We start from the raw sequence: 27,489 nt of genomic DNA on the forward strand, positions 1-27,489 counted from the left end.
CTGGGAGAGAGGGAGGCAGGCAGGCATTTACGCTGCTCTGTGTCAATGCGGCCTGGTCATGTGCCCCATCTAGAACTTGCACCCTGGGCCAAGTGAGCTTTTTATCCTGTGCATTAGAACGGTGCTACAGTAGGAAGTTTTGTGCTTCATTCAAGAAGGGCTGCATTGAGATGGGGTGTGCAATGAGCCCTAAGATTTCATTTCCTTTCATCTTCAGAATGGAAACTACATATTACCCCGTGCTTCAGTCTGAGCCCACCTGTGATTAGCTCACACTTGTGACATCTTCAGATGAGATGGAAATCCTCAGTGTATCGTATGAGACGTGCCTGTTACTTAGCTTCCTCTTCCTGCTGAAGGGAACGTTCTGAGTGAGAAATGAAAGGAATTTAGGGAGGAGAACCAAGTCAATATCAGCATTAGCACTTCTCCCATTGCAAGAAGTTCCCTACCATCTTAACCATAACAGGACAGAATCTTAATTGCACATCCCACCCACAAATAGCAGCTCTAGAGCATTACACCTCATATCAACAGGATACAGGTTGGTTCACAGGCCTAGAAAACATGACCTATGAGGGAAGATTGAAAAAATTGGGTTTATTTAGTCTGGAGAAGAGAAGACTGAGAGGAACATAACAGTTTTCAAGTACATAAAAGGTGGTTACAAGGAGGAGGGAGGTAAACTGTTCTTGTTAACCTCTGAAGCTAGGACAAGAAGTAATGGACTTAAATAGCAGCAAGAGTGGTTTCGGCTGGACATTAGGGAAGAACTTCCTAATTGTCAAGGTGGTTAAGCATTGGAGTAAATTGCCTAGGGAGGTTGTGGAATCTCTGTCACTGGAGATTTTTAAGAGCAGGTTAGACAAACACCTGTCAGGGATGGTCTAGATAATATTTAGTCCTGCCATGAGTGCAGGGGACTGGACTAGATGTCCTCTCGAGGTCCCTTCCAGTCCTGTGGTTCTGTGATTCCTAACTCACGTAGAGAAGCACTCATTGACTCCTACAGTGGTTCCTTAGACTTAGAGGACTTTCTGTTTAAGCACTGACCTGGCCTGACCCTGCTTGGCAGTCAGAGAGTTTGTCTGGCTGAAAGTAAGAGACACACACACCAGCTGATTAAGAAAAAATCCACAGTGACTATAATATGGCTGGTTTCAGAGTAACAGCCGTGTTAGTCTGTATTCGCAAAAAGAAAAGGAGTACTTGTGGCACCTTAGAGACTAACCAATTTATTTGAGCATGAGCTTTCGTGAGCTACAGCTCACTTCATCGGATGCATACCGTGGAAACTGCAGCAGACTTTATATATACACAGAGAATATGAAACAATACCTCCTCACACTCCACTGTCCTGCTGGTAATAGCTTATCTAAAGTGATCATCAGGTGGGCCATTTCCAGCACAAATCCAGGTTTTCTCACCCTCCACCCCCCCACACAAATTCACTATGGATGATATAAAAATAGTGACATCAAGAAGAGAGCTCTGTCCCCTGTAGAGATGGGAGGGGAATTCACTACTTTTAGTGCCAGGAGGGAGGTGTGTAGAACAAGTGGAAAGAGGGAACAGAGTCTGTTTGATGAAGGCAGGGACAATGGGAGTCAGGAGTCCTAGGTTCTATTCCTGACTCTACCACTAATTCACCGTGTAGCTTTAAGTTTGGTGCCTCCATGCCCCCTGAGGAAAACAGTGGGCTCTGTTTTACTATACCGTGCTGCGTCTGTAAAAGGGTAATGAAACACATTTCTCTCTCCCCTCCCCCCCCACACATACATACAGCATGAAAAGCCCTAAGGACAGTAAATTCAAAGCATTGCTGAGCAGATAGTGATGTAGTTTGATGGTTTTAATTGGAAATTAAAGCTAATGTTTGCAGACGGATGAGACACCGTGCTTCTCAGATGTAAACCTCTCAGGTTTGGGATTACCTGCCAAAGATCACACATCCATTTTGCATATTAAAAATCAATGTTACCTAAAAGTGAGAGATCACACTCTCCCCTTCCTGAGGCTGCAAATGTTGCCAAAGCATCCTCTTCAGTACTTAGCAGGGGGCCCTCCGGTGCTTAACACTTAGTACTGCTCTGGCAGAGTGTGTGGGATAAAACCAAAGGGCTCTGATATGGAGCCCTCTTCTTCAAATGCAAAATAATTCTGGGAGTGAAGGTGTGATATAAGGGAGCTGGGTTGAAACCTCAAGGCACCTTTGGAAAAGGGAAAAGCTTCACACCAATCAGTGACAATCTGAAGTATATTTCTTATCCGAATACATACAAAATACTCCCCATTCACCTACCCCTGCACACAAGCTTGGAAAAACAGGACCCTCACAGGTCACTTTATGGGCACATGTGCAGTTAAGGCAAGTTGTAACCTCCCAGCTAAAATTAAGATCTCCCTGTTCACGTAGAGCTTGTTTTCAGATGGCTGTGCTGAACACTCCCCCAGGCGCCGTTTCTCACTTAGAATAGTGCTGTCATGATTCTGTCAATGTTTTGTTTTGAGTAATGTGGGAAAGGGAAGAAAGTTAAGGGCTAGTTGTAACATGGGTGAAGTTCTCCCTCTGTAAAGCCCCCTTGTGACCCTGCTCTTAGTGGCAGGTCAGTTTAGTGGTACTGCCATAGGATTCTGAATTCTTGTACCTTGTCCTAAATCCCTGCGTATGGTTAGAAAGAAAGTGTCTAGGGAAATATACAGAAGTGACTTTTTTCCTTTTGAGAAAGGGAGTACTTGTGGCACCTTAGAGACTAACACATTTATTTGAGCATAAGCTTTTGTGAGCTCATGCTCAAATAAATTTGTTCATCTCTGAGGTGCCACAAGTACTCCTTTTCTTTTTGCGGATACAGACTAACACAGCTGCTACTCTGAAACCATTTTTCCTTTTGGGTATATCTGAATTTCCTCATCTTATCCTAATGTTGCTTTCTTCCTAGTCACCCATGTTTGATGGTAAAGTCCCCCATTGGCATCATTATACTTGTTTCTGGAAGCGGGCCCGACTCGTGTCCCATGCAGATGTTGATGGCTTCCCTGAGCTCCGATGGGAAGATCAGGAGAAAATCAAAAAAGCAATTGAAACTGGGGGAGCCACAACAGGTAAGTGACGCAAAAGTGATATTTACAGAGATTCAAGAGATTTAGAACCATTCTATCTATACTTGAGGGGATGTGATTATGGGTACTGGGTTTTTTGCTCACTGGCTGTGATGTCCCTTCAGATGGTGAAATCAGAACAATCACTGGAACTTTCTGGATTCTCAGTAATGACTAGGAGACTGACTGTATATACTGAACCCTGTGAGATAGAAAGTGACCAAACAGTGGAAAAAGCAAGGACATTGCATCACTAAATATACTTTTATTCACTTACTTGACTAGTGTAGTTTAGCTTCAATTAGCTGATACTAGTAAATGATCTGTAATGCACTGTGGAAAAGTAGTGATGATTTCACAGTAGGTCTCAGGTTACTAAGACATCACACCTACCAATATATCAGATCCAGAAAACATTAATAAAGATTGTATAAGCGCTGTATTAAGAGTTCAGTGCACTTAACTAAATGGTCAGGGAAATGACCAGATCCAGATTGGAAGTGGTTGGGTGGGTATAGGGTGCCTAGATGCTACAGTAATATGAATAATTTAATAAGAGTGCAGACTCAAACCATCAGTGTCCATACAACACAGGAATTGTGGGAGGTTTGTAGATTGACGTCAGCCTCTCTGGCATATAACATATCAAAGAAAATGCATCCTGTATATGGAAAGGAGAGTTCTGTTTGAGGTGTGGCTATTTGGTTGACTCCAGTTCTGGTCAGGTCTTGAATAGCAATGTTTATTTTATTTAATTTAATTTTATACTACTACAAGAACAGACAGACAATGAAGCAATGAATTCTCACTACTGTGGCTCTTTTGGGTATTGTTGATCACTAATGTGGCTCCCAAACCACTGAGGGGCTGAGTATAACTGTTCTAAAATATACAGTTACATAAGCAGACTTCCACAGTTCCTCCTTGCACACATACAGAACACTTGACTTTTTCCAAGTGCTTTTTAAACGTTAACTGGTTAATCCTCACAGTATGCATGTGAGCTATAGTTAAGCTATAAGCCTCTTGACATATGGGGATACTGAAGCACAAAGGTGGTGATTTACCTCAGAGCAGCATATTAGCTCAGTGACAGAGCTGGAATCGAGCTTGAGTCCTCACTTTACACCTCTGACAGATCAGGCTTGTGTTCTTCAGAGTAGAAAGTTCATCTCTCATAGGGGTTGTTTTGTAAATGTGAAGTTGCAGGAACTAGTGTTGTTGCAGCGTTATATGCTTTTTGACAAGTGCAGGTGAGAGATTGAGATTGTCTTCCCTAGTAGTGAAGACTGAGGTATAGGTGAGTAACCTTAGAAGTTGATTATGAGTCTACAGAGTTCCTAACGCTTCCTGTAGGATTCTGAATCGCAGAGAGGGCATTGTGGGTTTTGTCACTGTACTTATTTCTCTAAGTGTACTAGGCTGTGGTTGATTTAGCTTTGTTTCATGGCTAGTCTCTCACTATGTTTGTGCTGATTGTGGGGGATGATAAACAGTTGGGGAGACTTTTTAAAGAAATAAAATGAACAACTTTAGAAGTTTAATTTTTTTGCTTCTGTTCTCCAGGTAAAGGCATTGACCAGGAGGGAGGTGGCAAGGCTGAGAAGAGTTTAAATGACTTCGCTGCAGAATATGCCAAGTCTAACAGAAGTACCTGCAAAGGTTGTACACAGAAAATAGAAAAGGTAGAGACATACAGTTATTGGGTTTTTCCCCTTCCGGTCCAGGGCAACACAATTAATTCCATGAGTTCTGAACTGTTGTTCTCTTTTTATATTATGGGTTTAAAAGATGCAGTACTTTCTCAGAAGAAATGCTCTGTTCTGAACAATTTGTCAACCCAAAGCTCTTGCACCGCAGTAGGGTCTCAAATCTGACCTCTTCAGAGCCTGGAAATTAGACCTGCTGACTTTTCCTTCTGTAAAGGAAAGAAAATATTGAATCAGTCCAGGCATTGGAGCTGATTGGCAGATTACTGCTGGTGTTTCTGCAGAGGAAAAGCCTGGAGAGAAGTTTTGGCTTCCCATTGTGGTACTGTAAATGTGTTTTTGTTCAGGAAGGCCAGGGGGTACTGCAGTTCTCCACTGACCCATCCCATCACTGTTTTGTAGGGTATGTCCTGCTCCTCCATATATATGTATTTAAGAAATGCTAGCAAAATAAGGCTCTGAACCTGCAAGCACTATTTAATGTGAATAATCCCACCGATTACTCAGATGCGTAAATTTTCATGTGTGTTTGCAGGATTGGAGTCCAAATTTGCTTTTGAAATGAGGATTTCTGAGTGATTGTTTTGAATAGTATAGGCTGAACTGTAATTCAGAATACGATCTGGTCAGAAATCAGGCTGACTTCATTAGTTCTCACACATTTAATTTCTGGAGAACCAAAGTTTTATAATTTAAAATTCCTTGCATGGAGCCTGATCCTGCAGGGTTTGCTTGCTTGACCTCTGTAGGGCTACTTGCATGAGTGAACGTTGTTGGATTGGATCCAAAATATGATTAGCTATTGTTGAGTTATTACTGAGCAAAAATTACTTGACTGAATTTTATTCTTTGCTCAGACTGGTTATGGGATTTCCCACAATTTTTTTAAAGAAGTAGTAAGTATGGCCTGAGACTAAAAGAGAAAAGTTTAACTCAAAAAAGGAATTTTCAGAGCATGGGAAACCAGGGGGATTAGAATGAAAGTACTGGTGTAAATTTCAGCATGTGACTGCTAGCAGGTGATGGGTGGAACAGTTTCTACTACTCTACTATTTAAGAAGCATTACTTTTATAAAATCACCAACCTATTTCTCTGAATTAACATTCAGGTCCTTCCCAGAGTGGCATCACAGCCACGCTTGTACTGTTGGTTTTTCTCTACTTCAGGGGCAGATCAGAATTTCCAAGAAGATGGTGCATCCCGAAAAGCCGCAACTGGGAATGATAGATAATTGGTACCATCCAAACTGCTTTGTGAGCCACCGAGCAGAACTGGGCTTTCTCCCTGCATTTGGAGCCAGTCAGCTCCAGGGCTTTGGGATGTTGAAAGCAGAAGATAAAGAAGATTTGAAAAAGCAGCTGCCTGCCATGAAGAGTGAAGGGTATGTGGGGGATGTAAGAGAGCCTGCTGGCTAGAAGATCCATGAAGACACACTGCATGTCTTCACAAATTCCGTGTTTTATATAGATAGGACTTTTTAATCTGTCTTAACCATTTATTGTTTGTATAGCAGTAGTGCCTAGAGGCCATAATTGGGGATTTAGAGCCTTGATGTGCTAGGCATTGTGCACAGATAAAACAAGACACACCTTTGCCCTTAGGAGCTTGCAATCTAAGTATCTCCCTTGGAAATACAGAGAGAGTGCAACCAAGCAACCATGACTTTCAAAACCAATCTAATATTTTGTGCCATAAACTAGCAATCATGGGAGTGAGCAATAGGGAATGGATCACTTTATGGTTACCTGTTCTGTTCAATCCCTCTGGGGCACCTGGTATTGGCCGCTGTCGGAAGACAGGATGCTGGGCTATATGGACCTTTGGTCTGACCCCGTATGGCCATTCTTATGCTCTCATGAGTTCAGTTGTAAAGACTCTGTGCTGCACTGTCTGGTGGTGGGGGTGGTAATGTTGTTCTCTTTTTTTCTGATCTGTTGATTGAGAAGTGATTCCTCAGACTTTCATTCCTCCTGTGCCACTGACTCATTGGGCTGTCTAGTTCCTCCGTTGATTACAGTTACTCATTAGTTGTGGTACTTTTCAGGTGATGCCAGCGCATTCAGTATCTTCTTCACTGTCATATGCCCGCTCTTCCTTGGCCTTCCTCCCTTCGGCACCGTGCTTGCTTAGCATGTTTTCCACCTTCCAGAGGGTGTATGTGTCCCAGCTACCCGAGCTTGCTTTGATATTTTCTAATGTGCCCTGCTCTGTCAGCTCCCTTGCTCTCGCATTTGTTGTTTTGTCTTTCCATGAAATGTGTAGCATCTTCCCCAGGTCTGTCTGAGACCTCCAGTCTCTTCTTAATAGCCACTGTCATTGGCCAAGCCTCTGTGCCATACAGTAGCATGCTTGGTACAGTCACATGGTATGATCTGACCGTTAGTTTGGTGTGGAGACCTCTGTTTGACCAGATGTTGTTTCACCTTTCAGAAGTGGTGTTTGCTTTTCCTAATCTTATATGAATATCATTATCGCACCCACCTTCAAATGTATTCACACTTCCCAGGTAGCGGAACTCTTCTACCTGTTGGACTTCTTTTCCATCCATGTAGGCCTTTGCATCTGCTGCCCACTTTTCTACCTTCATAATCTGGTTTTCTCTGTATTTACTTTCAATTCAATTGTTGCTGCTTCCTGTTCTACCTCTGGTATAAGGCAATCATTCCGTTCCACATCCTATTTATTAAAGCATTGTTACTGGGAAAGCGACAGTCGTGTAACTCATCTCTGCTAACCCATTTTACACCACCTGCAATGTCTTTTGTTACCTGCATCATCACCCAACCTATGGCAAATGCAAACAGGATTGGTGATAAGGCGTACCCTTGCCTAATTCCAGTCACAATATCGAACCACTCCCCTGGTCTGTATCTGAACTTACTGTGCATCTACTTTTGTCATACAAACTCCTTATTATGTTGATCAGTTTGTCTGGTATCCCATAGTTTCTAGCAATAGTCCATGGGGTCTTTCTGTGGGTCTTATCAAAAGCTTTCTTGAAGTCGATAAAGTTAAGATGGATTTTTGCCAAGCAGTAACTTTTTCAATGAACTGTTGAAGAGTGAATATCTGTTCACAGCATGATCTACCTGGATGGAACCCACTCTGTCACTCCTGGTAATAATTTATCCACTACCTTGTTAATTCTATTCAGCATAACAGTAACCAATATTTGGCACTGTTATCAATCCCAGGCACTACCTTGCCAGTTCGTGCACTAAGATCACCTTTTTTGGCAATGCCATGCTGATACCATCTTTCCAGTCTTGTAGAACTTGTTCTTTCACTCATATTTCATTAGTTTTGTTAGCTGCTCAGTCAGAATTTCACCTCCCACCTGTAATTCCTCTGTTTGAATTCTGTCAACCCTAGGAGCTTTCCGCTGTTTGAGACCTTAGATGATTGCTTTAATTTCATCAGCTGTGTTTGGTCTCTCTTCTATTTTTAACTTAGCATTGGCATTTCTCTTGACCCTGTGAACGATCATTGGCCCTGGAGAGTTTAATATGGAATGAAAATGTTCCTTTTGTCATCTGGCTTGTTCTTCACGTGTTTTCAACATCTGTCCATGAGAATCTCTGTGATGGTTGGATTCTTCGAGAGGTCTTTCATTATTCTATAGAGCTGCTTGAAATCTCCTCTCTGTGCTACATCTTCTGCTTCTGCAGCCTTCTCCTGAACCCAGGCATTTCTGTCTTGCCTGCATCTTGTCTTTTTTGTCATTTTCTTTGTTTCTTGCATATGCCTCTAAGAGTTCTGCCTGTGTCTTGCAACTGTTCCTTTTTTGCCCTCAGAGCTTTCTGGTTCTCTGTCGTTGCCCATGTTCCAGATGTAAACCATGCATCTTTCTTACTTCCTCTCCAGTGGTCCACTACTTCCTCTGCTGTCTCGACTACCATCTTCTTCCACTTTGACCATCTGCCTTCCAGACTTTCATCAGCCTGGTCGTCTAAAACACTGGAATGGTTGCTATATTGAGTCTGGAGTCTGATATGCGTTTTTGTCCTTGAATGTCTCTGTTGCTGTAACACTCTCTTTATCCATCTTCCTGCTCTCTTTACGTTTTAGTTGTAATTTGGTCACTAAAAGATAATGGTCTGAGCCAACATCTGCTCTTCTAACGTTCCTCAAAGAAAGTGTCCCATCTCCTAGATATAAACATGGTCTGTCTGGTTGACAGTCGCATTGTCTGGTGATCTTCATGTAAACTTATGAATCCTCTTGTGCTGGAAATGATTGCCTCCTGTTTTAGGGTGTTTGTGCCAGAGAGATTCAAGAGCTTGTTTGCCATTATTAGTTCAGATGCCTTCTGCTACTGTGGCTGTGACTTCTTCCCAGACAGTAGCAATGTTGCCAAATTATGCATCAAAGTTGTCTGTCATCAACTTGGAAGTGCCTAACTATGACATCAAGACTTACATTCTATGAGCAGGTGCAGCATCCTTTTCACTGTCACCTGCTGCATTTTGTTGGTGCATGTTCTTGGATTATTGTACATTTGGCATGTCATGTTTGCAGCCTGGCTGTTGTTGTTCTGTCATTCACTGGCTTCCACGCCAACAGAGTCTTCGCTGTGACTTTATCCAACACAATTCCTGCATCTCTTTCATGTGTTGCTCCTCCTGAGTATAAGATTACAGCACTTCAGACACAATCTTGCTACTCCCTGCTCATCTCGTCTCACTGACACCAAGTATGTTCAGGTGGTATTTTTTCATTCTTATTTCTTGTGTAACCTGTGCCAGCTTTCCCATATAAGGGTACGTTCATTCCACATGCCTACTCTTGTTACAGATTTGGTTGTCACGATTTGAGATCTCAAGATCTCCGCTTCCTTCCAGCTTTCCTTGAGATCTGTCATACTTGTGTCTTGGGCTCCATCTACACCAACTGCCCTCAAGTTTTGGTTTCACTGAACTGTTTCTGTTGCGGATAGGTTTTACCTGAGTGTGTCACAAACTCAACTGCAGAACCCCCTCGTCTTTTATCAGGCTTGGAGTCATCACCATTGCCAACAGAGGCAGGGTAGGAATTGATTGTCAGTCTTTTTTTTTTCCCTTCACCACTGATCTGTGTGACAGAAATTGACTCTAATTAAATCATAACTTATCTTGGGAACCCTCAGGGGGTCACGAGGTTATTACGTGGGAGGTCTTGAGCTGTCAGCCTTCACCGCAAACCCTGCTTTGCCTCCAGCATGTATAGTGGTATTAAATGTATTTAAAAGTGTTTTTAATTTTTAAGGGGGGTCGCACTCAGAGGATTGCTATGTGAAAGGGGTCACCAGTACAAAAGTTTGAGAACCACAGGTCTATGCTATACATTACAAATGTCCCTCTCACACCAGTCTGCTCACCTTCCTAACCAACGCTTTCCCAGATGCAGTGAATTTGCAGAGTATCTGAGTTACAGCTGTTATAGGCCATTGATTGTAATGAATGCAGTTATTGCTGGGTAGTGCCAGGGAATTGGCCATCTTTACCCATACCAGCTTTTACCATTCTCAGGTGCAGAGAGCTGAAAGTCTATTATTGCATGCAGAGTAACACGTAAATCTAGTTGGATCAGTATATGACGGGTTTGCTTAGTTCCTTTGGCAGAGCATAAGAAGTTTCACTATGTAAATATTTCCTCTTGTCTGCTTTGGCTCTCCTTTCCAGGGGATTTTGGTGATTCTACTTCAACTGTGAAGCATTTACAATCAGAGGCCATGGATTTGTTTGCCAAGTTGCTGTATAAATAAAACATGAACCTAGAATCACAATGCCTGGTGATATAGGGTGCAGCAAACTGAGGTCGCATACCAAGGTTTCTGGCCCTGTTGTCTTTGCTCATGTACAGGTTGAAAAGCAGCAAACGCAGTGGGCATGGGTGCCACATCCAGCTAGTGTGCCAGCTAGTCTTTCAACTCCAGTACCTTTTCTCCTGCTGTTTATGCTAGGTGGTCAAGCTACGGGTGCTAAGGATCAGCCAAGAAAGTAGCTGTGCATGTAGAAAAGGAGTCTAGCAAGCATTGGGAGTAATGTAGAATTCCCCTGCTTCCTCGCTGCTGGCCTTTTGCAAAGAGAGAGGAAGAAATTCTCTTGAAGCCCAAAACTGGCTTGATTGACTGGAGAAGCTAATGTCCCAGAAGACTTGCCTCACACATTAGCTCATGCAGGAGAAATGAACTGAACGTGTTTTGTCTCCGATGCACCTTTTGTTAAACCAGATGGGATTTTAACAATGAGTTTCAAAGATGCCTTTGGCTTCCCTTTTCAGAGCTCTGTTTGGACCCAAGTGTTGTGTCTGACTGGAATACTGCATGCATCCTTCGTGCTTCCATCACACCCTCCATTGAGGAGCTCAAGGAGCATTGCACACATTCTGGAACTAAGTCTTGCAGCAGTTCTTGTAAGGGAGACAATCATAGATTGTGGGGTGGGGGACTGAGTAACAGAGAGTTTATAGCAAGAGCTGGCTGGGAGTCTTCCATCAAAATAAAATGTGTATCAAAAATGGGAGGAAAACTTTATGCAAGTGTTCCCTGTCTTTCTAGCCTGCCATAGTTGAGACTTGCCCATGGTCACACAATGATTCAGTGGCAGTGTTGGAGCTGGAACCCAGATCTCCTTAGTCCCAGCCCAGTACAATCTAGGCACAACACCCAGTTTTCCTGTATGTGCTCTGGGTTTTCATTTCTAGTCTTAGGGGTGTAAAGTAGGTAGATGGATTTGCTGGACACTTTGCCTGACAATACCATATTGCAACAGCACAAGAAAAAGGTTGTGGCTATGTGCTGAAAGGTTCACCTTGTAGGGAGCACTGATGCGTGGTGCTGAGGGCTACGTTGGCAACTTGCCGAAAGTCTATGGGCTGCACCTCATTTGAATATCAACTAGCGTATGCTCTAAAAATAAAGAGTAAATGTCCATAGCCCTAGAATTCTCTTGTACGTTTATCTTTGTAGAGTAGAAATTGCTGTTTGTTTGAGGCAGCTTTTACTGGGGAAAGAGAGGCTGCCCTCTCGATACCACTATCATACAGGGTTGGTTTAACTGCAGTGTTATATTAACCTGCAGGGGAATACCACTCACGCAAGGAACAAGAACAATCAGTTAATGCTTTGAAGAGGAGAGACTGAGGTGATGGTCTTTGCATTTCTCCCTTTTCAGACTGGCTGCTGGTTTTGCACCAGAATCTCCACTGCTGTTAGTATTTTTCATATGTTCTTCTCTCCGCAAGGAAGATCTGAGCTTGGATGCCTGATGTGGTGATCAGAAGACTCAGGATACACTACGCCAGTCCTCAGCCCTCTTCCCCTATCAGCTTTCTAAAAGTTTAAATAAACCCCATAGCTTATATCCGGTAGGAAGGTGAGGAGAAAGTGGAACATTTCTGGTGGTGGCCTATGTCAGTTGGTCATAGGCCCCAGGCTTTTTAAGCAAGCCTTTTGCTATCTGCTGCCCAGATGTTAACTTACGACATACATTACTACTTCTGCCAGGAGAGAGTAATCCAATGCTGCATATGGAGAGGAGAACCATCCAAAGACTTCATTAGCTGATGGGATGTGTGGGCACAGTGCCTTTCAGTCGTGTATTAGGCTTCTGGCTATTCATGTGCTGACTCTGTTTGCGGGGGAAAGTCTGATTACTACATAAGAGTGCTGCTTAACTTTCCCCTTGCCAAAAAGCAGGCATTTTTAGGTACTAGCATGCTGATTCAACAAAGCACTTGAGCATGTCCCTTAAAGTTCAACATATACTTCTTCCCTAGTCAATGAATGTAATGAACTGAAGCACAAAGTGCTTTGCTGAACTGGGCTTAAGTCGATAACCTTTTGCACAGGGTAGGTTTGGTGCAGGTGACAATTTTACAGAACTTCCAAAAGACTTCAATCGTTGTAGCTAGTATATAAAACCTACTCCTAAGTAGGAGGTCAGCAGAGAGGTTCGTGGCGTGGCTCACTTGGTGAAGGGGCTGGATGGACTCATTCACTCTGCAAAAATACCGAGGAGGACTTGTGGCACCTTAGAGACTAACCAATTTATTTGGTCATAAGCTTTCGTGGGCTAAAACCCACTTCATCGGATGCATGCGGTGGAAAATACCGTAGGAAGATATGTACACACACAGAGAACATGACAAAATGGGGGTTGCCACACCAGCTGTAATGAGACTAATCAATTAAGATGGGCTGTTATCAGCAGGAGGGAAAAAAACGTTTGTAGTGATAATCAGGATGGCCCATTTCAAATAGTTGACAAGAAGGTGTGAGTAACAGTAGGGGGAGAAATTAGCATGGGGAAATAGTTTTTACTTTGTGTAATGACCCATCCACTCCCAGTCTTTATTCAAGCCTAATTTAATGGTGTCCAGTTCGCAAATTAATTCCAATTCTGCGGTTTCTCGTTGGGTCTGTTTTTGAATTTTGTTTGTTGGAGAATTGCGACTTTTAGGTCTGAAATTGAATGACCAGGGAGCTTGAAGAGTTCTCTGACTGGTTTTTGAATGTTATAATTCTTGACATCTGATTTGTGTCCATTTATCCTTTTGCGTAGAGATTGTCTGGTTTGGCCAATGTACACGGCAGAGGGGCATTGCTGGCACATGATGGCATATATCACATTGGTAGATGTGCAGGTGAACGAGCCTCTGATGGTGTGGCTGATGTGATTAGTTCCTATGATGGTGTCCCTTGAATAGATATGTGGACAGAGTTGGCAGCGGGCTTTGTTGCAAGGATAGATTCCTGGGTTCGTATTTTTGTTGTGTGGTTGCTGATGAGTATTTGCTTCAGGTTGGGGGGCTGTCTGTAAGCAAGGACTGGCCTGTCTCCCAAGATCTGTGAGAGTGAGGGATAGTCTTTCAGGATAGGTTGTAGATCCTCGATGATGTGCTGGAGAGGTTTTAGTTGGGGGCTGAAGTTGACGGTTACCCCTCTGAAACCTGTCATTCACTCTGGTGGCAGTTGAAGGCCAGACTCTCTTAGCTTGTGCTTTTCTTGATATTCAGCTGCCCAGGTGAGTGAGTTGCAGGGGTGTTGGAAGGAACATGTGGCTTCTTTTGTGAAAAAAGTGATCTCCAGAATGTGGTGCAGCTTTTCTGCCTCATTCTGGGCCTCCCAGCTGGAGGTGATGGTTAGTGTGCAGGCATTTTACTGTGTAGCCATCTTATGAGGCCATCAAACCCTAGTCAGACTAATGGCCTCACTTCTCTGAACGTGCAACTCAGTTGGAGAGAGATTGAGAGGAAGTGAATGCTTTCACATGCTAATTTGGTAGATGGTGTTGAGGGCTCTGGGGATTAGCCATTTCCCCCACAAGTGTGATTCCTAATTAGTAACAAATACTTTGTAAGGGGCGGCTGCTGAGTCATAGTAAGTGAAACCAAGGTTTGGCTAAACTCTAGACCCTTGGCAGGTTTTATAAAGTCTAAATGCAATGGAAATATTTCTACAAATCTTTGAATTTTCATGAAAATGGATCCTTTAATATAAACATTTCCCTGCACTATTTAGCCCCCAAACACTTCAAGATTGGGCTAGTTTATTTCCATTGTCAAAGCTGACAGAAGTGCAAAAAGGGTAAACCATGTAAAATGGTGATAAGTAGTTTCATAGGGAATGTTATTTTCACAATCTAAGGTGGTGGTAGAAACACAGGTATGGTCATTTTGTTCTTAAAAATACAACAAACATGGCCTTGAATGGTAGGGAACCCGGAAGAATTAACCAGAGGTCAAAAGTACTGTGTATATGCATCCTATCTTGAGCTCTGGGTTAGTGTGGGTCCCTCTCCCTTGAGCTGTGTGAAATTCCCCCTTTCTCCCCAAAAGAGCGAAAACACTCTGAATTTTGGAACATATTTCAAGCCCACCATGGCCAAGAAAATGATCTGGAAATTTGTAAATTGTCTTCTGTGGGGCCCCTTGTCCTTTTTGAAGTCCCCCCTTTTATTGGCTTTCTGAGCCAACGTTTTATACTAGAATTCCCAACAGCCAGTGCAGCTCTAGCCAACTTCAGTTAAACTGTTTGTGCAGAATTGTGTCCTAACACTGTGAGAATAGTGTCAATTTAAAACCAGGGGGCTGATATAAACTTTTCTCCTGTCTGATACTACATGAGTTTTAATCAAGGCCCTTGAAAGAAAACTGGCCTACCAAGGTCATTGTGTTTGCCACCCTTGACACTTCAAATTCAAGCAAAGTCTAAAATGAAAAGCCAGGTATTACTGATACATTCTCCACTGATGTCCCTACTGTAAGGACTTGTATCTGTGCCAGCTATTACATTGATCTGAGAAAATGTATTGATTCCTACTGACTTTTTATTTTTTAAGTTAAGATGTTTCAAATAGTTAATACAGCCCCAGATTAATATCTCCTGAGGCTCTTGGGTGATGCAATTAATTTTTTTATATATACTTTTGCCAGTCTGTACAGGTCTCCAGTGGAAAACTGTTTTAAGCAGGCATAGTCTGGTCATGATTTTCCATTATGGAGTCAAGAATTTTTGAGCAGATAATGCATTTATATTGCATATTTAAGATCTGGCAGGAAGGAAATTTTAAAAATGAACTAGGGTTGCACAAATCAAAAGGTTAGTCTGTACGAAGTGTTCAGTTTCAATCCACTGTAATCAGAGTTGCTGCCAAACACTTGAATAACTTCCCTTCTGTGTGTTTCTCCGTTAGAAAGAGAAAAGGAGATGAAGTGGACGGAAATGTGACCTCAAAAAAGAAACAGAAAAAGGAAAAAGACAGAGAATCCAAGCAGGAGAAGCTGTTAAAGGTTTGTTGTTTGAGCTATCCCAAACTTTTTAAACTTTCTTTCCAAAATTTAGTGCTGTTGAAGGGTGCTGGGTTGACAGCCATGGCACATAGAGTCCTATTTATTCACAGCTACAGGATCTAGAGTCTTATTTATTCACACAAGTACAGTGTGAACTGCGGCAATGCAAGCATCCCTCATGCTGCCCTGTTAGTATGCTTCATCTGTAAAGTGGTGAGACGCTAGTTCACTATGCAAGCCCGTTCAGACCTTGGCCCCTCAGAGAAGTTAAGACACTTGTGCTGTGGAGCCTTTTTTGCCCCTGATAAGAGAGCACATCATTCCAAACAGGTCACCAAAAAGGTATTGGATGGTAGCGCTTGAAGTCCTTGCTGTTGGTGGCTGGATTTGAACGGGTGACCTAGAGGTGAAAGTCTCATCTTTCAGATAACTTGTTTTAGTCCTTTCTATGCCACTTTCTGGCTCCAGGGATGCTATTAAAACTGAATGTTGTTGCCTAAGATCTTGGAGCATATAAAATGTGAGAAGTTGAACAGAGACAAGGTGTGGAACTAGGTCAATGAGAAATAATATCACTTGCTCAGTTGCACCCTTTTGTGACTCATCTGTCCAGTTCTTCAGTATAAACTTTGATAAATCCTAGCTTTGTGTATTTGGTTTAGGAAAGACAGTGGAAAGACTTTCTGATTTGGTTTCAAGAATTTTATAGACATTAAACGTTTGGCATAGATATCTTTCAAGAAAAAATTACCTGCAGCTTTTCCTGAAATTGAAGTCCTAATAGTATGGCTATCACACAGCTTACATAGAGCAGAAAGGCCTTTTAGTTTTCTGCTGCTTTATTTTGTGATTTTAACTTGTTACATCCTTAACAGAGCACAATGTTCACAATCTACAGATCCAGAAGGTTTCAACTGCTACAATTTATCATTCTGAGAATCAGGGTTGGTTTGGGCTTAAACTCTTAAATTCATCATGGTTTTTTGTTTTTGTTTTTTTTCTTAGTATGATGAACTCATTTGTCTTTTCTACTGAAACTAGAAATTACACTGTTTAACGTACATATCTGCTACCCATTATCACCATGGTACAGAGAAAACCACCTCTAAACACACACATGACAAATACATGTGCATTATTAGAAATGTCTCAAGTGATATTTTAGTGTCCAACATTCTGTCATTATCCTTCCCTTTTCTCCCTCTCAGTGGAAAGTCCCAAAAGAAGAGTTTCTAGATTTTTCCCTTTTTGCTGGATGTCTGACCTTTATAGTTCCTTTTTATAGGGGAGTGTGTGTATGTGGCCTCGTAGCTTAAAACTGGCAGTACGAGTCAGGATTTGTGGGCTCTACTTCTATCATGTGACCTGTTGTATTAATATAGATGGAATATGTGGGCCTAAAGAGTCAGTGGTGTTTAACATGACCCCATCACTATGCAACATTAAACAGAGTTAAACAAGGTTCAGGATTTGGTTTGAAGAGACCTCCGCTTGCTGAGTACTGCTACAAACCTCATAAACATATTTTTGACCTTTTATTAAAGATACAGAAAAGAAGGAAAAACAGTTAAAGCATTTGAAATGTAAAATATTAAGTAAGATTTTCATTTGAACATTTATTGTTCCCTTTCCCTCCAGCTGGATTTTTAAAAGGACTCCCCCAAGTCCCCAATTTGAGAATCTCTTAGATGGTATTAAAGATGGTAATCACTGTCCTTCCGAGGAAAAGAGAAGTTAGTTGAGATGGGCTGGAGCAGATGTTGTTAGTCTGATGCCATTTCCTAGAAGACAAAACAAGACAAACACACACTAGGGGAGAGAAAAGCACAGCAGAGGGAGAAAATGCATCTTGTCTCTCTGGTGCTGACTTTCACTTGCAGCCTCACAGCTGGAAAAACACAGTTACAGCACACAATCTCATCAGTCACACCGAAACCTGAGAACTTGTAACCTCATTGGGCTGTTTGCAAGTGTTCCTTTTAGTTGCCTCTTTCTGGTTTGTTGGAAGCCTGACAGTAGCCTGCTACTTCAGGATTGCTCTTCTTGGACAGTGATTGCAAATATCCAAGCTACCAGGTTTTCCTCAACAGGAGCAGACAGAGTTGATTTGGAGCATCAAAGACGAGCTGAGAAAAGTCTGTTCCACTAATGACCTGAAAGAGCTGCTGATAGCCAACAAACAGGAAGTGCCTTCTGGGGAATCTGCTGTGAGTTGGGGTTTTATTTCTTTTATGAAAGTGACTGTCTGTCTGAATCCGTGAGGTTCATTCAAAGCGATGTTGCTAATGACAGCCAAAGGTCTGAAGCGAAAGCCTATTGTAAAATCTCAAGAACAGAAAAATCAGTTGGATTGAACACTTGGCAGAGGTTTGCAAACTGCTCCATGCCTTTCTGACATCAGATCTATTCTTTCTTCCCAGCAGCTTAATTACACTAAAAGAAGCTAAAACTACATTTAAGTCTTTCCTAATGTTACTTATTCACATAAGTAATTACTGTAGTTGCCACAGTGTTGTGAATGGGATAGGAAGTGGCTTTTGCAATCTGCGATGGAAGGTGTGAGCCATCTCTGACTTGGAGTATTTACATTTCCTAAAGCAGTGCTAAAGCCTCAAGGGTGTTGGGGGGGATAGAGGGGGCTGGGGGGGGACCAGGGATGGGATGGGGTAGGATGGCTACAGTAGGTCTCTAGGATTAAAATGGTCAAGGACCATTTTCCAGGGAGGAAGATTAGATTATTATGGACTATGCAGTGTGTAACCAAATGTAACACCCATCCTCCAGCAGCATTTTTAACTTATTCCAGTGAAAGCGTGCTTAGCACTTTACAATAAACATGCTGTCTCAGACACAGAGCAGAAGCCTTGTCCTGAGGAGACGACAGTCCAAAGGCACAAGTGGTGCCTGTGTGTGGACAGGCAAACTTAGTGACGTGTGGTCAAGGCTTTGTGCCACAAGTAGTTTTGAGGAATGTGTTTTTATTTATTAGCTAGTTATAGATTCAACAAGTAACACGGTTTGTCTTCAGGCCAAGATATTCAGATGTGTGTGAGTTTGCTGGATTCTCTGACACCGTATACGATGTGCTTGCTGTGTGTGCTTCCACTGTTACCCTGGCATGATTTGTTTGCGTCTCTGTTGCTTTAGCTCTTGGACCGAGTAGCAGATGGGATGGCATTCGGAGCTCTGCTTCCCTGTGAGGAGTGCAAGGGGCAGTTTGTGTTCAAGAGTGATGCATACTACTGCTCAGGGGACATCACTGCCTGGACGAAATGTGTTGCCAAAACACAGACCCCCAACAGGAAGGAATGGATAATCCCAAAGGTAGACACAGCAAACTTAACTATCTGAAACTCAGGCTGTTAGTTCTTAAATTACTCTATTGCTCGTGGAAGGGAAGAATAAATACAACTTGGTATTAGTGGGCAGGGCGTACTGCAGCTTCTGTGCACCTCTGCCTCTGAGAATGGGAGGAGCTGCTCATAGCTAATGCACAGGGGAGATTGTTTTACAGTAGCAGTGGGATGGAGAGATGTCATTTCTTCCATTCCAGAACTTTGGGCCTCTCCAATTTGTCCCGCTGCTGCAAGAGTGACTTGTGGTTTGGGTCTGTGATTTTTAGTGTAATTCCTAATAACTGGCTCATTTTGCTGTTTTAATTTTTCCTTTCTAACTGAGACAAGTGATTCTAATTCTGTGCTCTCAGAATTTCAGATGCTAATGTCTGAATGCCAGAACACTATAAGCAATTATCGTCTTAAAATAAACAGCTATGCAGTTTCCTCTGATTTCCCTCTGAATTGGGAAAAGCATTTTCAGAGACCGTGTTCATGACTTTTAATGACTTTTTAACGAGGGCGTTTAAAAAAAAAATTGCAACTCCTGCAGCAGAAATGTTGGTGAAATATCAACTGAAAAAACCAAGGTTTTTCCTCCACTTTGTTTTAAACACTACACTGAGGAGAAAGAGCAAATGTGTCTGGGGAATTAGGTTCTTGTGTAACAGGAAGCAGAGTTCTCTAATAGTTAGGGAAGGGGATGGGGAAGTGCTAGGACTCCTGATTCTATTTCTGACTGTCACTAAATTGCTGTTTTGACCTTGAGCAAGTCACTTCACCTTTCTGTGCCTTAGTTTCTCAACCAGTAAAATGGGATAATTACCAACTTTGCATGGGAGGTTGTGTGGCTTATATAATGAATTGATTGTGAACCACGTTGAGATCCATGTAAGAATCGTTCAGTAGTAAATGCCAAGATCTGACCAATACTGAATTTAGTCTTTTAACTCTGTAACAGTATTAGTAGGTTTTAAAGTCTTCTTATAATGCTGCCCCCCAGGAGTTCCGGGAAATCTCCTACCTGAAGAAATTTAAGTGTAAAAAGCAAGACAGAGCATTCCCTCCAGAGACTGTGGCTGTGAACGCAGTGCTTCCAGCAACAGCTTCTGCTCCTTTGGCAGAGAAGGCGTCTGTGCCAGCAGGTACATGACTCGCTAGGCGGTGTTCAGAGCCAGGAGAGACTGGTTTGAATGGGAATACGTGTCTGTCCAGTTGCTGGAGACAAATAACATTCATTTTATGCTTTCCCTAGTGTGGCAATGGGGAGGGGAATGGCAGGTGTCGGTGCTGCCTGTGGGATTTCTCCTGGCACTCTACTGGCAAGGAGGCATTGATTGGTCTTTTGAGAAGCCATGGCTTCAGTGTGCGACCTGCTCACCAAGCTCGCTCCACAAAGCTCCTTCCTGTTGCTCCGCTCAGTCACTTGTCTGCTGTACGGCACTTCAGGAAGGGGAACGTGGATGGCTAATCACATGGTGTCCCTGAAGTGCACTGCAGTATATTGTACTCCTCCTCCTGCTCCAACATCAGGCTGAATCGCCATGGTGAGAAGCAGAGGCAGCCTCTTCTGTTCCTCACCCCTGATGTGGATAGATCCCAGCTTCAGTCTGTGGACAAATGCATTTGAGATCCAGGTTATGCTTTAACAAGTCACCTAGGAATTTTAAAGGTTGAACTGCCCCTTGGGATCCCCTTTCCCTGCCACGTTTATAACTGTGTTTGTGGAGAGCTCATACAACTCCTTGGGCAGTGTGACTAGGGTTCAAATGAAACATTTAATTGGGTGGCTTCTTGCTTGATTTTCTAAGGAGCATCCATAGACCTTTGAATCACGTGTTCCACATCCAGAATTAAACTGTTAGGGCAGTAGCTTGTTTGAAATCACTTATTTGCATTTGGCTTACCAGTCATTGGCTTCTCTCACTTAATGGTTATTACCTCTACCCTCTTGATCCCAGACTCCTCCAACATTACCCATTTACTTATCAGTAGGAGCTACTTTGATTTATTCAGCCCTCAGCACTTGTAACAGTCTTCAGTGTTCCTGTGATATGTTTCAGTGTTTGTGGCTGTCTAGGCTGCAAAATCTATTATAGGTGTGTTTGATCTATAACATGATAGTGCTCCAGCTGTGTTACCACTTCGATCCTGAGTGGTTACAGAGCCAAGACAGCTCAGTATCATATCTGCTTCACACTCTGGTCTCGTCGAGACATCCTCCCTCTCCAATTCCCCCAAAGCAGCTTTTCAATGGAGGAGGTGCCCTTTGTGGCTTAAATGTTACCTTTTGGTTTCTCTTGGGTCCTCCCTTCACTGTACGTGGGAAAGGGAAGCTGTGTTAGCACTTCATAGCCAACAGTATGCAAGCAGTGTCTGCTGGGAAGGTGCGAGTGCCGGGGTAAAACCCTTTTCATTTCTCCGCCCCGCTTCCCAGGAAGCTTACTACAATGTACACTGCGTTATGCTGGCTTGTAGGTGCTCTGTACTGACGGTTGCTCAGAGTATCAGATTCAGGATCTGTGGGTTTGGTGCTCAGTGCTCTTTACTTACATGATGTTTTTATTTCTGAACAACTAGATAAGCCATTATCCAGCATGAAGATTTTGACCCTTGGAAAATTATCCAGGAACAAGGAAGAAGTGAAGGCTATAATTGAGGACCTGGGCGGAAAGGTGACAGGGACAGCAAACAAGGCTACCCTGTGCATCAGCACACAAAGTGAGGAACAGTGCTATATCAACAGCAACCTTAGGACTTGGGAGTTAGGAGATTATAGAGGCCATAGTTAAATTCCTGTGTAAAGGCTGGAGGTGACATTCTGTTGAGCCATGTTTGGATAGTGGGTTTTTTTCATATTCTTGGAAAAGTGAATAAAAGTATACTTTGTAAGCATGACTTTCTATAGCGCTCTTAGTTCTGAGTGATCTCCTAGTGTTTTCCTGACTCTGCAGTAGAACTGATGTCAGGAATAGCTATATTTCTGTTTTGGATTTGAAAGGACTAGACCGTGTTTTAATTGTGAAGTGGCTTCTTTTATGTAACTGGTAGCTGAGGTTGATGTAGGTATCTACATGTCAAATTTGGGGTGGGGCGTAACTATTTAATAACATTCATTCACGGCCTCGTTGTGACTATTTCAGTGTTAGGTCCTGCTCCCACTGAAGTAATAGGAAAACTGTTGACTTCAAAGGTGCAATATCAGGCCCTTATGGTGTAGGGGAGAAATGTCCCTGATAGACAGTTGGCCTGTAGGATGCTACCACAGGCCTCATCGGAGCAGCTCCCACCAAGCCCCTGGCCCAGCTGGGAGGTGAGGCAGGGTTTGAAATCCAGAAAGTCACTGTGCAACAGGTAACTTTGTTTTAGCCTAGACGACGCTGTTGGGGATTTTGTTTGGGGCAGGTGTGGCACATGCAAAGCACCTCTTTAAAACATTACAAAGCCTGAACCAGCACAGCAGGGCTAGAATCCGAGCGTCTCAGAAGGGCTCCGCGCTGTCTTTGTCGCTGTAACGTTTGCTCCAGGAAACTTGGATTACGGTTTCCCTGACTCTTATCCCCCTCCTTGCAGAGGAAATTGAGAAAATGACCAAGAAGATGGAAGAAGTGAAGGAGGCCAAAGTCCGAGTGGTCTCAGAGCAGTTTCTGCAGGATGTGAAATCCTCCAGCAAGGGCTTCCAGGAGCTCCTGTCGCTGCATGCGCTCTCGCCTTGGGGTGCAGAGGTGAAGCAGGAGCACACGGAGACGTCCCTGGGAGGAAAGTCCAGCGGGCTCCCAAACGTGAAGAGTGCTGGGAAGGTCAAGGAAGAGCAAGGTGAAAAACACAATGACTCTTGTCTCCACAGGAGCGTTTGTTACCGTGTGTTTAAGCATTGCTTTACCCTTCCATAGCATGCCTCTTGTGTGAGGGTCTGAGGAGAATGGGTGGGCTCCTCACACAGCATAGGTACCCTGGCTATAGTCCAAACTCGTCCCTTTCCCAAAATTGGGCCCTTATTCTTTCTTTGAGTAACAAAGCCCCAAGGCCAGACCAGCCTCAATGTCCAAACTCCCTCCCGAACAGGCTGTTCGTAGAGTTTCTCCCTGCCATACTACCTCTCCCTCTTCTAGCTCACTCTTGCCTGGGAGAGAGAGAGACGGCCTCTGGTATTCCTTAGTTTGAAATAACACTGGGGGAGCCAATGACATAACTCTGCTTCTCTATCCTTATACCTGAGATACTCTGCTGGTATAAATCCACACACCCCTATGCTCTGTGACTTACTCTGGGTCATATATTGAGTGGCAGAACCCAAGATTCCTGGGTTCTCAGTCCCATGCTCTACCAGACACCCACAAGTACTCCTTTTCTTTTTCCAAAATACAGTGACTCTTTCAACAAAATAAATCTGTTAATACTGGTGACAGTCCCCATCTGAGCAATAGGCAAGCTCAGGTACAAACATAGGCTTTTATATAGGGTCCAAGATGAGTAGGTAAGTTCAATGTATATAAATTAAACTTCAGAAACAATTGCACTGAGTTCAGCCTTGTGAATTTATCATCATTCTAGCTAATGTGCAGAAGTTGTAGAGAGACCACTACCTTGTGATGCTGAGTTCATGGGGCACATTTGAGACTGTTAAGGAGGCCTGTATAATGTCTCTGTCTAGAGACAGCCAGTGCTACACAATACCTTCCTCTTCCATCCATTTCTTTGGTGTGTGAATGTGCTGTCTCCATGGATCCTTCCAACCTTTGATTGCTCAGAGGTGAGGAACAGAGTTCATGATCCCCAAACTTAAATTTTCACCACATGTTGTATGTTGCATTAACAGCCTGGCCCACAGCAGCAGAATCTGAATGTATCGTTCATAAACAATTGTCCGGGTTTTAATTAATGGAGGCAACTCTCACCAAAATTCTAGCAGGATAACTAACACATTCCACCTGTTTGGTGGGGGCAGGGGAGAAGACAGGATGGCCAGTTCCCAGGTTAGATCACGTAAAGTGCAGTGTAGCTGGAAGTCAAAGTGCAGTGACTTTCTAACATTGCTTTAGAAGAGCAGTGTGCTTTATAGAGGTGGAACCTGTCGGTGTGAATCCAGACAGGATGAAAACTACTCTACTGCTTTTAAAGAACTTGAGCATTGATTCAAGGAGAGTTCTTCAGACAATCCTGCTTTATCAGATTAAAAATGTAAGTCTTCCCATCTCTTTCTTCAGGAACCAGCAAGTCTGAAAAGAAAATGAAGTTAACAGTTAAAGGAGGAGCAGCAGTGGATCCTGATTCAGGTGAGTGCTGAAAACCAGCTGTGCCTCCAACCATCCTAGCCAGAGTTTGATCCATTTGAAACCATGCGTTCACATCGCAGTCCCCATCAATACCCAGCCCTAGCCGGGGAAGCTACTGATCCAATCAGCGGACCAAATTCTATGTTTTAAGTTCTCCTCTGCAAAAGAACCATGATGGCCCACACCTGAGATTTGAGTGCTCTTTGGTTCCCAGTGAGGTACCTAGGAGTTGTGGATTCTCAGCACCTTTCGCGCTGCCTACCCCATAGAAGAAACATTTGCTTGGTGAAATGTTTAATGCTGGTGCTCATCCTGGATATGCATAGAAATAACAATGGCTTTTCCATTGTCTGCATGCATAAGAACGGCCATAATGGGTCAGACCAAAGGACCATCTAGCCCAGTATCCTGTCTTCTGACAGTGACCAGTTCCAGATGTCCCAGAGGGAATGAACAGAACAGGGTTCTTTTTTGAACCCTGTTATAGTCTTGGCCTTCACAACATCCTCTGGCAAGGAGTTCCACAGGTTGACTGTGTGTTGTGTGAAAAAATACTTCCTTTTGTTTGTGTTAAACCTGCTGCCTATTAATTTCATTTGGTGACCCCTAGTTCTTATGTTCTGAGAAGGAGTAAATAACACTTCCTTATTTACTTTCTCCATGACAGTCCATGATTTTATAGACCTCTATCATATCCCCCATTACTCGTCTCTTTTCCAAGCTGAAAAGTCACAGTCTTATTAATCTTTCCTCATATGGAAGCCGTTCCATACCTCTAATAATTTTTGTTGCCCTTTTTCTGAACCTTTTCCAATTCCAATATATCTTTTTTGAGATGGGGCGACCACATCTGCACACAGTATTCAAGATGTGGGTGTACCATGGATTTATATAGAGGCAATATGATATTTTCTGTCTTATTATCTATCCTTAATGATTCACAGCCTTCTGTTTGCTTTTCTGACTGCCGCTGCACATTGAGTGGATGTGTTCAGTGAACTATCCACAGTGACTCCAAGATCTCTTTCTTTAGATCCTATCATTGTATATGTATAGTTTGGATTATGTTTTCCAATGTGCATTACTTTGAACTTATCAACACTGAATTTAATCTGTCATTTTGTTGCCCAGTCACCCAGTTTTGTGCCTGTGTGTCTTAATATTTCTTGGTTAAGTCTGCATACACAAAATTAGTCTGAATAAGGAAAGGAGATACAAAATGACTACCCCACCCTGGCTCTAATTCACTACCTTTCTTCGTAGGTTTGGAGGACTCTGCTCATGTCTTTGAAAAGAGTGGTAAAATATTCAGTGCCACGCTCGGCTTGGTAGATATTGTCAGAGGAACCAATTCCTATTACAAACTGCAGCTACTGGAGGATGACAGAGAGATCAGGTGGGTTTAATTTCCCATGGAAATGTGGGGGTTTTTACAGTAAATTTTTTTTTTTTACAACTGCCAAATATAAATAGAAATGTCTTCATGACTTCTTTTAAAAATTTCTGTGATGTTTGTTTTGTTCTGTATGGAAAAGTTCCTTTGTAGTTCTGGAAACCCAACTACATCAACATCGCGTAAGTGCATGAGAACATGGAAGTGAAACTGACCAATGCAGTTTCATTTTTGCGGAATAAAGTGAGATGGAAAAAAAGTAAACCTACGGGGTGAAATGGAAATTAGGAATTGATAAGCACCTGAGCAAGTCTGGTTTGTGCTCAGTTCCACTGACAGTGAAAACATCCCAGATTGAACAGTTGGGGTTTTTTAGATAAAGAATTAGGGTTAATTAAATGATGTACACCCAAACTATAATGTCCTGGGACCGGTGTCTCAGCATTCAAGAGCAGCAAGGCAGGATTTGGCACAAGTGTGCCCATTTTATTTTGGGACATTATTTATGAAGAGACGTGCAGGTTGCATTTTTTTCCCTCTAACTCCTGTTTGGTGCGAGGTGACTCTGAAGCCTCTGGAGGCCAGCTCAGTTTCAGGCTTCTCCACATCTGTGTAAGCATGTAGAAATCAGTACCCTGAGGTTTGGCAAGATGTATTGAAATGGGCCAGGAAGCATCATGCCCCGTCTCGGCCAAGCATACATCAGAATTGTGCACATGCTATACTATTGAAGAAGGTGCCGTCAAGAGGGCCTTGGGGAAAATTGATTCTCTAGGAGGAGAGAGAATGCACAATAGGGCTGCGGATAAGCTGCCTATTTCAGCTGTGGATGACTTATACTTTAAATTGGACTCTTGTTACCAGTTCCCATATCTGGATTTCTGATTGGTATGGGATGAAATTTCAGGGCTGGTATTCAGTGCTGACAAATCAGAAAAATTGATTAACCGTATGTCTACAAATCATGCAAAAACTCTTTTAAGATGGTGCCAGTACCACAGCTGGACTTGTAAATGATTGTATTTTGACAGTTTCTCTTTCTTTAAATTTAGACCAGGATTTGGAGTCTTGCCTAGTTAGTGAATAGTTTAAAGTTGTGCATGCTTAACAAGGATTTCCTAGCGGCTGTTTTGAAAATGTCTGACCACAGTAAGCTGAAATTTGCGTTATTCTGTTCAGTTTCCACATTACACAAAGCAAAAATTAGCCATAGCAGTGACTGGATATAGGCAGTGGAGTTGTAGCTCCATAAAATATGACATTGGGCAACCACACAAATGGGAATTTTGGGCTTTCCACTTGCTCGCTTCATTCTGGGTTGCTACTTGGACTATTGAATTCCTTGTTTCTCTCCTTTTATGTGTCAGACACTTTGGATCCTTTGTCTGTGCAGTCACGAGAGTTGATTTGTAGCCATGCCCCTATGTTTTTGAGTGTGATGTAAAGTTGGGCATTGATAACAAAAAAGCACTGAAATCCTAATTAACCTTACTCTGCAGTATTGTCTTCTTTAGCCCGCAGTAGAGCCCAGACATGTTAGTTGATTGCAAGATAGAGGCTGATCCCTTTCCCAAAGACATGTAATGTAAAATGATAGATGAATAAAGGGTGGGGAGAAAGAGATACAGCACACAGGCAAAGCAATCAGACTAGTGTATCAATGTTAAAGGTTTCCTGGGTGTGTAGGTGGGAGGACTGGATGGCACAGGTGACTAGTGACTGACTATAGAGCTGAACTGGCAGACTAGAGATGAGAGGTTCACGTTGGTAGTGAGCAAAATATGTTCTACCGTTTGGTTGCTGTTGTTGGGCGTCAATGATGAAACAAGGTCAGTTTTAATCCAGGTCCCATAGGTAGGGCCCTACCAAATTCACCACCATGAAAAACACATCACAGACC

General features: G+C 42.8%; 1 protein-coding gene across 1 annotated transcript in view; it reads left to right on the top strand.

Annotated features, from left to right (window-relative positions):
- PARP1 (poly(ADP-ribose) polymerase 1) overlaps positions 1 to 27,489 on the top strand; it is a 54,441-nt gene that overhangs the window by 8,173 nt on the left and 18,779 nt on the right. The window contains exons 2-12 of the mRNA XM_048843349.2: positions 2,943 to 3,105; positions 4,669 to 4,787; positions 5,979 to 6,193; positions 15,489 to 15,585; positions 17,676 to 17,792; positions 18,733 to 18,909; positions 19,924 to 20,065; positions 21,501 to 21,641; positions 22,494 to 22,736; positions 24,128 to 24,196; positions 25,460 to 25,592. Coding sequence (XP_048699306.1) covers positions 2,943 to 3,105; positions 4,669 to 4,787; positions 5,979 to 6,193; positions 15,489 to 15,585; positions 17,676 to 17,792; positions 18,733 to 18,909; positions 19,924 to 20,065; positions 21,501 to 21,641; positions 22,494 to 22,736; positions 24,128 to 24,196; positions 25,460 to 25,592 — 1,616 coding nt within the window. The remainder of the gene's footprint in view (positions 1 to 2,942; positions 3,106 to 4,668; positions 4,788 to 5,978; positions 6,194 to 15,488; positions 15,586 to 17,675; positions 17,793 to 18,732; positions 18,910 to 19,923; positions 20,066 to 21,500; positions 21,642 to 22,493; positions 22,737 to 24,127; positions 24,197 to 25,459; positions 25,593 to 27,489) is intronic.

The sequence above is a fragment of the Caretta caretta genome, chromosome 3 (assembly GCF_965140235.1).
Source record: "Caretta caretta isolate rCarCar2 chromosome 3, rCarCar1.hap1, whole genome shotgun sequence".
Classification (NCBI taxonomy): domain Eukaryota; kingdom Metazoa; phylum Chordata; order Testudines; family Cheloniidae; genus Caretta; species Caretta caretta.